The 10,794-nt window shown below is 42.8% G+C and overlaps 1 protein-coding gene across 1 annotated transcript; it reads left to right on the forward strand.

The window, feature by feature from the left end:
* Positions 1 to 1,441: 1,441 nt before the first annotated feature.
* On the forward strand, positions 1,442 to 10,349 carry LOC136443727 (uncharacterized). The gene is made up of 8 exons (XM_066441078.1): positions 1,442 to 1,573; positions 4,800 to 4,963; positions 5,771 to 5,895; positions 6,176 to 6,254; positions 7,715 to 7,828; positions 8,228 to 8,422; positions 8,973 to 9,083; positions 9,441 to 10,349. Exons 2-8 carry the CDS (start codon positions 4,805 to 4,807, stop codon positions 9,624 to 9,626), a joined length of 969 nt encoding a protein of 322 aa, XP_066297175.1. The 5' UTR covers positions 1,442 to 1,573; positions 4,800 to 4,804; the 3' UTR covers positions 9,627 to 10,349.
* Positions 10,350 to 10,794: the final 445 nt, after the last annotated feature.

The following is a 10,794-nucleotide window of genomic DNA, read 5'->3' on the forward strand; positions in this document are numbered from 1 at the left end:
TATATCATGCAAGAACTTAAATATACACAAATCATGCTTATGACTTGTGTTCTTTGTTCTATATCATACTCGCCGTGCCGTTGCACGGATAGCCATGATATTATACACAAGGTTCTTTAATAGGGAGGTGAGTCAAATCTTATTTCATGATGCTTTTCGTTTCCGCAAACTGCCCGCCAGGGCGTCAGTAACATGTTTTGCACTATCGGAGAGGGATTTGAACTTTGCAGTGAGCTTGACGTGTCGTATGAGACTTGAAATACAGTCGAGTAGATGCGATCATTGTTTATCACCCTGTACACGTCTTTTAGGCACATCAACCTAAAAACGGGGTAGCCAATTGCAAGAAACGAGACGATCTGCGTTAACATCTGATTGGAGAATGAGCGCAGAGCCAGTCCAGAAGGCCAGCATATTTTAAGAAAATGGAACAAGGAAATTTTCTGACTTAAGCCCCTGTCACACTTGTGCGTATACCCGTGGCGTGTGAGTTGCGCATTGACATTTTTTCCATACGCCGCCGTGCGCTCAATATGCATCTCACATGCATCTCATTCGATTTGTGTAAGTTTTATGTACGCCGGCATACGCCCAGTAGGCATGATAGTTTAGAGTATGAACGAAACTACGCTAATAAGCAAGTCATACGTTGTAGATATTTTTCGATTACTTTATTATATGTGTGAGGCACATCTAACATAAGAATTATGAAATGAGAGTCACACTCGTCAAAATAATCGAAAAATTTCACAACTGTTGTGCGCACGGCTGCATATTGAATTTTGTCCATACGCAACTCACACGCAACGGGTATACGCTTAAGTGTGACAGGGCCCTTATACCTGTTCGATCGGTCTGCTTTGCCGGTAGTTTTCCGTCACGCAGACGACATGAGAGGCATGCGAGAGAAGCGCTGACCGCCATGACAATTGGGTGTTAGTAACAGATCAGATCATTACAGGACACACCTAGCGCTAGTAGTTTTCCATGACCGCACGCGAATTAAGGCTATAGTAAGTTGCTTTTAGTGTTCGTGTTCACTTGTACAGTAATTATCTCAGCGCATTATCGAAGATATATCAGGGTTAAAAACACTACTTTGGTATGTCAAAAAGCCAGTTTGCAACCGCGTAGTGCGAGAGAAAACTTTCTTTTCAAATACTAAAACTATGATATTACATTTAAGTATCCAAAGATTTTATTCAATAATGCTAGTTAGGCCTTTGTTCTTGGCCAGACTTCGGAGCGAAATTTGTAAGATGTCAGCTTTGAATGTTTGCTATCATGTCCATATTAAAACTGTCTTCTTTGACATAATCATCATCAACTGTTGCTATTGCGATCATTATTTCTAGTTTGTTTCCCACTATCACGTGTGTATGAATGCAGATGTTGGTTGCACGATAATTGTTTTGATCGTGCCCAGTCCCTGGTAATCTGCTTTTAATACCGGTTGCACGCGATCGAAGACATTATTCATTCAGCATAACTGTGAGACGGTTGTTCTGAGAGAGAAACCCCCTTTGGCAACAAGCTTCAGTACAGTCGTCTACTCGATATCTTGGCTGAACAGGTAAGTCACTTTATATTTACGACTGCAGTGTCTTCGCTTGTTCAATTGAAACAAACGATACTTGTTGGTTCTTTCACAGTTTGTCTGGTTATGCTGGGGTCACATTTCCCAGCCGGGACCCGGCCGGGCTGTTTGCGGCGGAAACGAGAAATCAAAGTGTATATCAATAAATATACACTAGCTATGCTCTTAGATAATTTTTGGTACGTTTTCTGATTTTTCGTTGTCTTTTGTATCATACTTAACGTTCCCAAAGACTGCACGGTCGGGCCCCGTGTTGGAAGTCACCGGCAAAATTGAACAGTGACGGCCCGGGGGAGACTGAGAAAGTGCCTGTTCAGTCTCGGGCGCGACATTGTTGTCTTACGCTTCTTACGCTTTCAGTATTTCGTTAATACCAGGTTACATTCTCTTTGAATTCGAGCATACGTCGGTAAAAATGACTTTGGGTTTGTAGTTTGGCCTGTGGTTTTTGTTGGCACGGGTGGGAGGAGTCCACGCTGCAGATTGTGACCAACATTATTGTGCCGTTCGTAACCTCCACCAGGCCCCGCAGATGGCTGGGAAAATAGTAGAAATTGGCCCAATAGAGTGAATAGTATGCTAAGGGAGTCGGCTATAGAGAGAGGGTCCAGTATGCCCACTGATGACCAAACTTCCCGGGCAAATATTCTCCCTATAGCCCACGTGGTTAGTCTGGTAGAGACTATGCCGTTCGTATATCCCGGGGCCACGTTCTACATGTGGGCCATGGAGTGATTGTCCGACCTGTTTTCAACATTTCAGCTTTGAGCTACTATTGTAAATTTTTTATACACTGAAAGAAGAATGGTGAAAAAATTAGGTCTACACTAAGTTACACTAGACGGCGATCGCGCTGTGACGTCACTGCGGACTCGGATTTGTGCCTAATGATACTTTCATTGGGATAGCATGCAAAATGTGTACGATATGACTGAAAAGACCCCCAAACACACAAAGCGTAAAGATACTCGTTTTCTTTCCTTTTAGTGCTGGAATTCATTGAGCGCTTTGTCAAATTTTAGATAGCAGCGAGGTCGTCGCCCAGGTGGAATGGGGGGGGGGGGGATTATCAGTACTAGTCTTTCCCATACGAGTCACTGTACCCGTAACCTATAGCCGCCGTATGCATATGATAACGAAAGAGTTGTTGATGAATCCATGGACAATGCTTGAATACACTACTGATTCCTTGGCATGCTTGCCGGACTAGACATACTTCCTCTTTTCAATAATGTAAGAGCTGACCGCGATCGAAAATTCTCGCTGGACTTTTAGATTTTACCCCTCGTATTCAAAGCTTAACAACAATGGAGAAAACCTCGCCTTAGCATACTTTAGTAGGCCAACTTACAGTATCATCGCATGGCATGATGCCATTACTGTACATAATTACTGTACAATGTCACATTTATACACCTGATATACTGAGTGTCACTGATGGTTGACATCCGCGCTATTGTTCAGTATCCAGTTCAGGAACAATGACTAATACCTATTCAATGCCGGGATGAATCGCCGGTAACTTTCCGTCACGCAGACGACATGTGACATGCGGGAGACAATTTGGTGCGTCTTGGACGTTGGTCCTGAAGAACAGGTCTGTAGTCTCCAACCATGCAGACCCAATGGATTGCAAAGACCGTATCCAACTGGAAGAAGGAGCTTGTAATGCAATGGGTTGCAAAACGTACTTCCTCTGCCAGTTTGATACGGTCTTTATGCAACCAATAGATCTGCTTGGAGATTACAGGTCTGGACCATTTCACTAAAATCTAAGCGAAAAGGGATCGAGACCAGCTGTATCTACGTAGGATGGCACCTAGGCTAAGCGGGGTCGTGCGATTGTTTAGTTCTAGGATTTTCAGGGAGGTTTCGACTTGACAAATCCAACCGTCGATAAGGATCTATGGCAACTCTTTTTCTTAACAAGACAGTTCAATTTTGCACGGTACGCCCACCACTGTCCCATGGGTGCCCTTAATTTGCCATTGTTTATCTACAGTACAACCAAACTGATCCAGAACACGATAGGAGTTCCCACGGAACCCTAACAGACAGACAAATTATCCAATTCACTCAACCCCAGTCATTAGAACATATGACTATATTTAAGCACTAATGATTGATAGATAAGAAAAACATTACGTAAAATGGTCAGATGTGTGTCATCTCACTTGTGGCTTCTCATTGGTTGAACCTTTACATCTCCCTCGTCGGCGGTTGAACGGTTGGCAGTTTAAATTTTCCTCAAATAATTGAAGAGACAGGTTATCCAGTTAGATAATATTTCAGACAAACGGCAGATAAGAATGTAGTCTGTATAACGGAAACTCACGCTGACCGGGACTTTTATGGCCCCTATCCAGGGCTTGGATAGAGCGGGCCGGTTACGGGCGGCTGCTATAAACGTTTTTATAATTTTTCTTCTCCAACATTTGCTTGGAGAGTAGCAGGACTACCGTACCATGTATTCCAGTCTAGTCTACAACTAGAATACTGCCTATCAATGCACCTATGTATATCCCGGTTAGAACTTTAAAATCTAATGAGTACAGCGTGTCAATTTGAACAAAAACATGTCTATACCTACACCACCTATTGAATTTGAAAACATCTAAACCAACGAAAATAAGAAGATGAAATGTCAAACAGCTGAAGAAAACAGTCAGCAGGCTCAGAATGAATGAGTCACGCTGTGTGGATATCCGGATAAGGGTTACCTGCTCAGACTGTCCACAAAGTCGAGGTTATTCGCAATGGGCGTTCATTGGAAACTGGGAAATGAGCATATTTCCATGCATGTCCGAAAATACAACAAGTTTATTCGAAACTCATACACGAGGACTGATTGAAAATATAGATACATTTAACGCTAGCATGCAAAGATAGATACAGAGATATCCGAAACTGGTCCCTATATTACCTGTGTATTTCCTATACTACATTAACTTATCATCAACTAACTCTATAGCTGGTTTTCATGGAGTTGACTTATTCGTTGAAGGCATTCGAAGACGAATATAGCCACGGCTTATATGCCGTGTGGACTAGAATTGTCTTCTCTTCATAATCAGTTGTAGTGGCGAAGCTAGAATGCATTCAGGACACTGGCTTTGCATAAGAAGATATTATCAAGATATCTAAGCCCTTGTTCTACAGCGTTTGTCTTTAACATTTTGTTCTTACACTACCGCACTTACAGCAAACATGAGTGGCTACATCCCAGTTGTGGACTTCTCGGCTTACAGCCTGGATAACAAGAACGTGAACGAGGCGGAACTACAAGCTCTGACGGACGAACTCATGCACGCCTTCACCACGGTGGGCTTCGTGTACTTAAAGAACACCGGGATCTCATCTGCCAAGGTAACCTTGACGCCTCCTGAACAACTACAGAATGTTTGCACGTGCATGTGACGTAACAACTACCATGTTGGCTGGTGGAACAGGAAGAGCCAGATCTATAAATGTGCATGTGTATAATGCGCAATGACGTGAATGTGCATGTTTAAGGGGGCACCCCCTAGTTTCCAGCCCCCATTGAAACCTATATAGTTATGAGGCTTTTTTCACCGACGTCGTACACCATGAATAATTTTTTGTCGGAAACGGTACCTATATAGGAAGTAAACATGTACTGTTCTGCCAAACATATATGATTAAAAAGAAAATCCTACCACTGGGAATCTTACAATAACCGATCTCCTGACGTGTGTCGAAAGCCCCGAGCGGTTACGTCATCGGCCAAGCCGCTCGGGGCGCATCACACTTTGCGGCCTCGGAGCGATACCCGGAAGCCAAGATTCGCGACCAAAACTAACCAAAATGAAGCGATATGAGTCGCACTTCATGCAAACAGTGAGCTGTATCCACCACACTCCTCCTACACTAATCCACCAGGCACAGAAAAGCCTCTAAAAAACCCTTACTCCAAAATAAACGGGGACTACCACGGACCGTTAATGTGCAATGACGTGAATGGTTACTTTGAACTTACAGAGTTAACCATCAAACATGGCGGACAATAGTTACGTCATAGTCACATGACTTTACTCAAGTCACGTGAGTGCAAACATTCTATAGGAATGTTCCATGTCAAGCTTTTTAGGGGTGAATGAAAATAAATTTGCTCGCAATTGATTAAGAGACTAACCTTTTTACCTTGCCTCCCAGGTGTATAAAACCTTTGATGTTGCCGATAAATTCTATCTGCAACCGGAAACGGTGAAGGAGAAATACTCGCGCCCGTTGGACAAGACGGCTGAGCGCCATGGGTGGATGGCCCTGGAGAGAGAAAAGTAATTTTCTTCGGTATAAGAGGTGGAAGAGTTTTCTTGCTCGAAGAGCGTCTATAGATGCTGAGCTAGCATGCATGGCACATCTGGTGATTGGAATACAAAAGTGGGTACCGGGTGTGGTGAAATATGAAATATTGTAACTGAGTCAAGACTCTTTTCAATATGTGCTTTTGACCAATAAGAAGGTGGCCTCTTTCAGGGAAAGAATTTCCTTACTTGGAAGTGTGGAAATATAAGAGTACAACTTTACAGATTTCCATTCTTCCTGTCGTTTCTACAGCTTGTCTCTGATCGGAAAGGGTCGCCCTAACGACCTGAAAGAATGCTTCAACATCATGCCTCCGCTTACCGAGGGACAGGTGCGTTTGTCATGTCCACCGCTAATCAATTTATCAACTAGACTGGCCGTCATTTGCTTTAAGAGCAAATTCAGGATGTTTCGCCCATACTCCTCATGCAAGAAGTGGGCTGTCGCAAAATAACTCCTGGGCAAATCCAAGTTTCAGCATAATTTATGCAAATGAGGTCCTCATGAGCATAAGTTATGTCCAGGTGCTTTCAGTTTCACCTTTTCATGTACCTACATGTTGTCACGGTAAGGGAAATACAAGTTTATGCACAAATTATTCAAATGAGGTCCTCAGTAGCATAATTCATGGCCAGGTGTGATCACCTTTGCTAACGGTACGTACATGTCAAATCTGACATCTGCAGCTTTTCCGGTAAGGGAATTACAAGTTTACGAATAAATCATGCAAATGAGGTCCTCATTAGCATAATTTATGGCCAGGTGTGTTCGCCTTTCCTAAAGGTACCTACACCTCAAAGATGACATCCGCAGCTTTTACGGTAAGGGACATACAACTTCATGCATCGATTATGCAAAGTAGGTCCTCATTAGCATAATTTATGGCCTGGTGTGTTCGCCTTTCCTAAAGGTACCTACATCTCAAAGATGACATCCGCAGCATTTACGGTAAGGCACATACAACTTTATGCATACATTATGCGAATTAGGTCCTCATTAGCATAAGTAATTGTCAGGTGTAGTCACCTTTCCTATAGGTACCTACATCTCAAATATAACATCCGTACCATGTAACATAAGGTACATATAACTTTCTGTAATACCATTAGTATAGGTACCCCCTGACATCTGCTTGGTTTTAAGTCCCAGACAGGGGAAGTGTAGGAGGGCTTATGTTACAGTATGACCTAGTTCTTGCTGGCCCCGACAGAAAATAACCAAAAATTGCATCAAAAAATTGCAAAATAAATCATTTTGAAGTAGTGTATGCCAAAAAAAATAATGGGGTCCTTTGGGTAAATATCCAATGCACAACTAAACCAAATTTCAGGTCCTCAGGTTTCAACACCACGGCACTGGAGGCCATAATGTGCGACTTTTGTCTGAAAATGACCAAAAAACCTCCATAAAATCATTTTAAAAACTTATATCAAAAAAATTTTAAAAGGGTCTAGGGGTATACACGTACTCTACCTGCATACCAAATTTTAGCTTATTTGGTTGACGGACGACCGAGAAGAAGCGATTTGAAGATTTGACAGGAGAAGAAGGAGAAGGAGAAGGAGAAGGAGAAGAAACCTGACAAAAACAATATGTTTCGTTGGCGAAACATAATCATGGCCGTATGATGGACCTGGACGCTTCATTTCGTTTTGCTTTTCTTTTTTTGGGGGGGGGGGGGGGGTATACATGCAGCACGAGAGACATGATATTGAAAACAAGAACTTTTGCTAATGGTGCAACAACGCAGTTGACAGGTTTCTGTAACGACTGTGTTTCTCCCCTCCACAGACGTGGCCGGCAGAGGTCTCACAGTTTGAGCCAGTCATGATGGACTTCTACAACTCCTGCCATGAGCTCGCTAGGCGTCTGCTGGAGATCATAGGCAAGGGTTTGGCCATCAAGGTACGTGCTCCCCCCCCCCCCCCCAAAGATGTTGGGACGTATACATGCTATTTGTTTGTTTCTTGGCGTCTTCTATAGATGACGCGTCAGCCACACCTATCTACTCACGCGTACGTATGTTACATAATCCAGGCTGTTGACCACAGCTTAACTGTTATTCATGGTGCATATGTGACCATAATCACCAGGTTTGATATATCTTGGTATTTGGTATGTAGGTAGGTCTTGATGAGACCAGACTTGAAAATCATTAGATTTTGGGCCCCCTAGCGGCTTGTTACGGTACTGCAGTAGAACTTCCTGTTTTGATATCTTGTGTTCTGGACATGCTATGTTCATGATTTTTTGTATATGATGTAGAAAAGGACATGTTATAACTATTACATATTCATGCTGTAGAATGTCGACAGTTTCCTGGACAAGTTCAAGTGGGTCGGTAAGCAGGCTGTTGGGAAGGGTCGTAACGGCACCAACCTCCGGTCACTCCGCTATCCACCCGTCCCGGGAGTCGTCAAAGAGAACCAGATCCGGTGTGGGGAACATACTGACTTCGGCTGTCTGTCTCTGCTGTTTCAGGACAACCCCGGACTGGAGGTACTGTGAATCTTGAAATGTTCGCGGTGGTTCTATTCATTTATTTTACCTCTCCACTGCGAATATGCGTCTACAGAATTGTTTGCCCGCGAACTAAAACACTGCGAAATTAAACCCATTTCCCGTTCAACCGTGAACTTAAGTCCCAACAAACTTACAGTGAAATATACAGGGGACAGTCAAGTTGTTTAACATTACAACTGTTTTCTGTTCAAGGTTGAATGCACAGCTAATGTAAGTTATAAAATCTCTCAATCGAAGTGTGAACCATTTCTTATGCGTACTTTGACAAGGTGACCAAGTTAGTTGAAGCCAAAGAATCGTATAGATAGTAGGTACGTAGAATATCATTAGGTACCTGATATTATACAGTTTTAAATCAAACTATTTTACAGCAAGAACATACAATGTAATATATATTTTCTGCCATTTTTGAGACCAAAATCATAACACCACGATAATGGTCGGGACACAGTGTGCCTTTCGAGTAATTTTTGCGCTGCAACAAGAAAGAACTAGAGAAACAAACGTATTCCTTCTTCTGCCCCAGGTGGTGAATCTTGAAGGGGAGTATGTACCCGCCAAGCCGATCCCGGACACCTGCCTGGTCAACATTGCGGACACCTTGCAGAGGTGGTCAGCAGACAAACTCAAGTCAACTGTAAGAAATGTTCACATTCCAATATTTTGTCATTGCTGTAAGAAAAAATTAACGGTTCTCAGTGGCAAATGTGCTAGATGTTGGCACATCGGCAACCAAATCCGCAGTGTGTTTTTTGGCACACAGTTTCAGTGGGCGTCACTCCACCGTCCGGGAAGGTAGTGTAAAGTGCCTTTCCCAAGGGCACAACGTCGGGGCATGGTGATCATGAGTATCGAACTCGGGACCTATTGATTCCGAATTCAACGCCTCTAACCGTTACGACACGCCGATGTCATTGCTATAAATCTGATGAAATGAAACATTTTCTAATTCTTGATCTATGTCATTGATTCGTGTTGTATGCTCTGCGTACAGAGGCACCGTGTGGTGATGCCTGAGAGTGAAGAGGAGAGGAGGCGTGTCCGCCGGTCCCTGGCCTTCTTCTGTCACTGTGACGGCGACGCGGAGCTGAAATGTCTGGACGGGTCCGACAAGTATCAGTCCCTCCTGGCGCGGGAATACATCAACGAGAGGATCAGTGTCAGCTACCTGTCAGGGTAGCTCACATAGCTTACGGCCATATGTACCTGTACACGTCTCAATAACAACCACTTACCGATGATAACCACAGGGAAAAAAAACCCACTGATCTGCTCAGATCTGTTTCCTTTGAATTTGACAGGCAACAGCAAAGTCAAATAAATGCTCAAATTTCGTCAGAAACAAGATTTCGAGGTAGGGCGTGTTGGGGGTAAATTCTAACTGATTTCCGGTAAAGTATTAAATGCATTGACGTGTTTCATAAGGGTATCATTGCTCAAGTTCATTGAAAGTTCTCTAAATGCATCAAACGAGTCGGACATGGCTATAAGCACCTATGGTGACCATGCGCGGTGCAGATATGCGGAGTCACTAACAATGCAGTGAATAGGAACCGGTTTTGGATATTGGGATTCGGTGCAATTAAATGGAAGGTGCGTTTATCCGAGGTGCAATTAAGTGGCTTCGTCTGTATATGAAATATCTGGCCAGTATTGCCTACATCAGTAACACGGAATTGTGCATGTCATTCCATATACGTATACTGTATCATTCTTATTGAATAGCGTAGTGTTTAGTCTTAAGTTATGTTACATTGTTAACAGGCAAAGGCATATATGTTTTGATATTTAGTACTTCTCACGAACTTTCCATACATTGTACCTGTTACGGTTTATCGTGCAATAAAGATTAAACTGAATTGAATTGAATTAGATGTAAAATTACAAGTCATGTTAGCAGCAATGTGTCTGTTTGTTTCTTTTACCTTTAACTAACTTCCTGCTGACGCCAAGATGAAATTGATTATATGGAGGTGTATGCAATGTATGTAACGTAATACATGAATCGATACAGCATTACTGTTAGCCTCCGTTGCAGACTCCTTCCGGTTGTTTTCTTTTTCAAGTTACAGTTTTCTTATAATAAGGAAAACATGTAATAAGAAAACTGTAACTTGAAAAAGAAAACAGCCGGAAGGAGTCTGCAACAGAGGCCAATTACTGTACTCTAAACCGAGATGATTTCCAAAACACAAAGCAAAATGACTTTCGCGTATGAAAGAAGCACCGAATCAGTGAATGGATAGTCTACAGGCAGATGTTGGAGGAGACTACATTTTCCTAACCGTCCGTTTCTGAGTCAAACTGCCTCCCTTTGATATTTATCCAAGAGATTATGGCGTCTTTTA

Source organism: Branchiostoma lanceolatum, chromosome 1 (genome assembly GCF_035083965.1).
Source record: "Branchiostoma lanceolatum isolate klBraLanc5 chromosome 1, klBraLanc5.hap2, whole genome shotgun sequence".
NCBI lineage: Eukaryota > Metazoa > Chordata > Leptocardii > Amphioxiformes > Branchiostomatidae > Branchiostoma > Branchiostoma lanceolatum.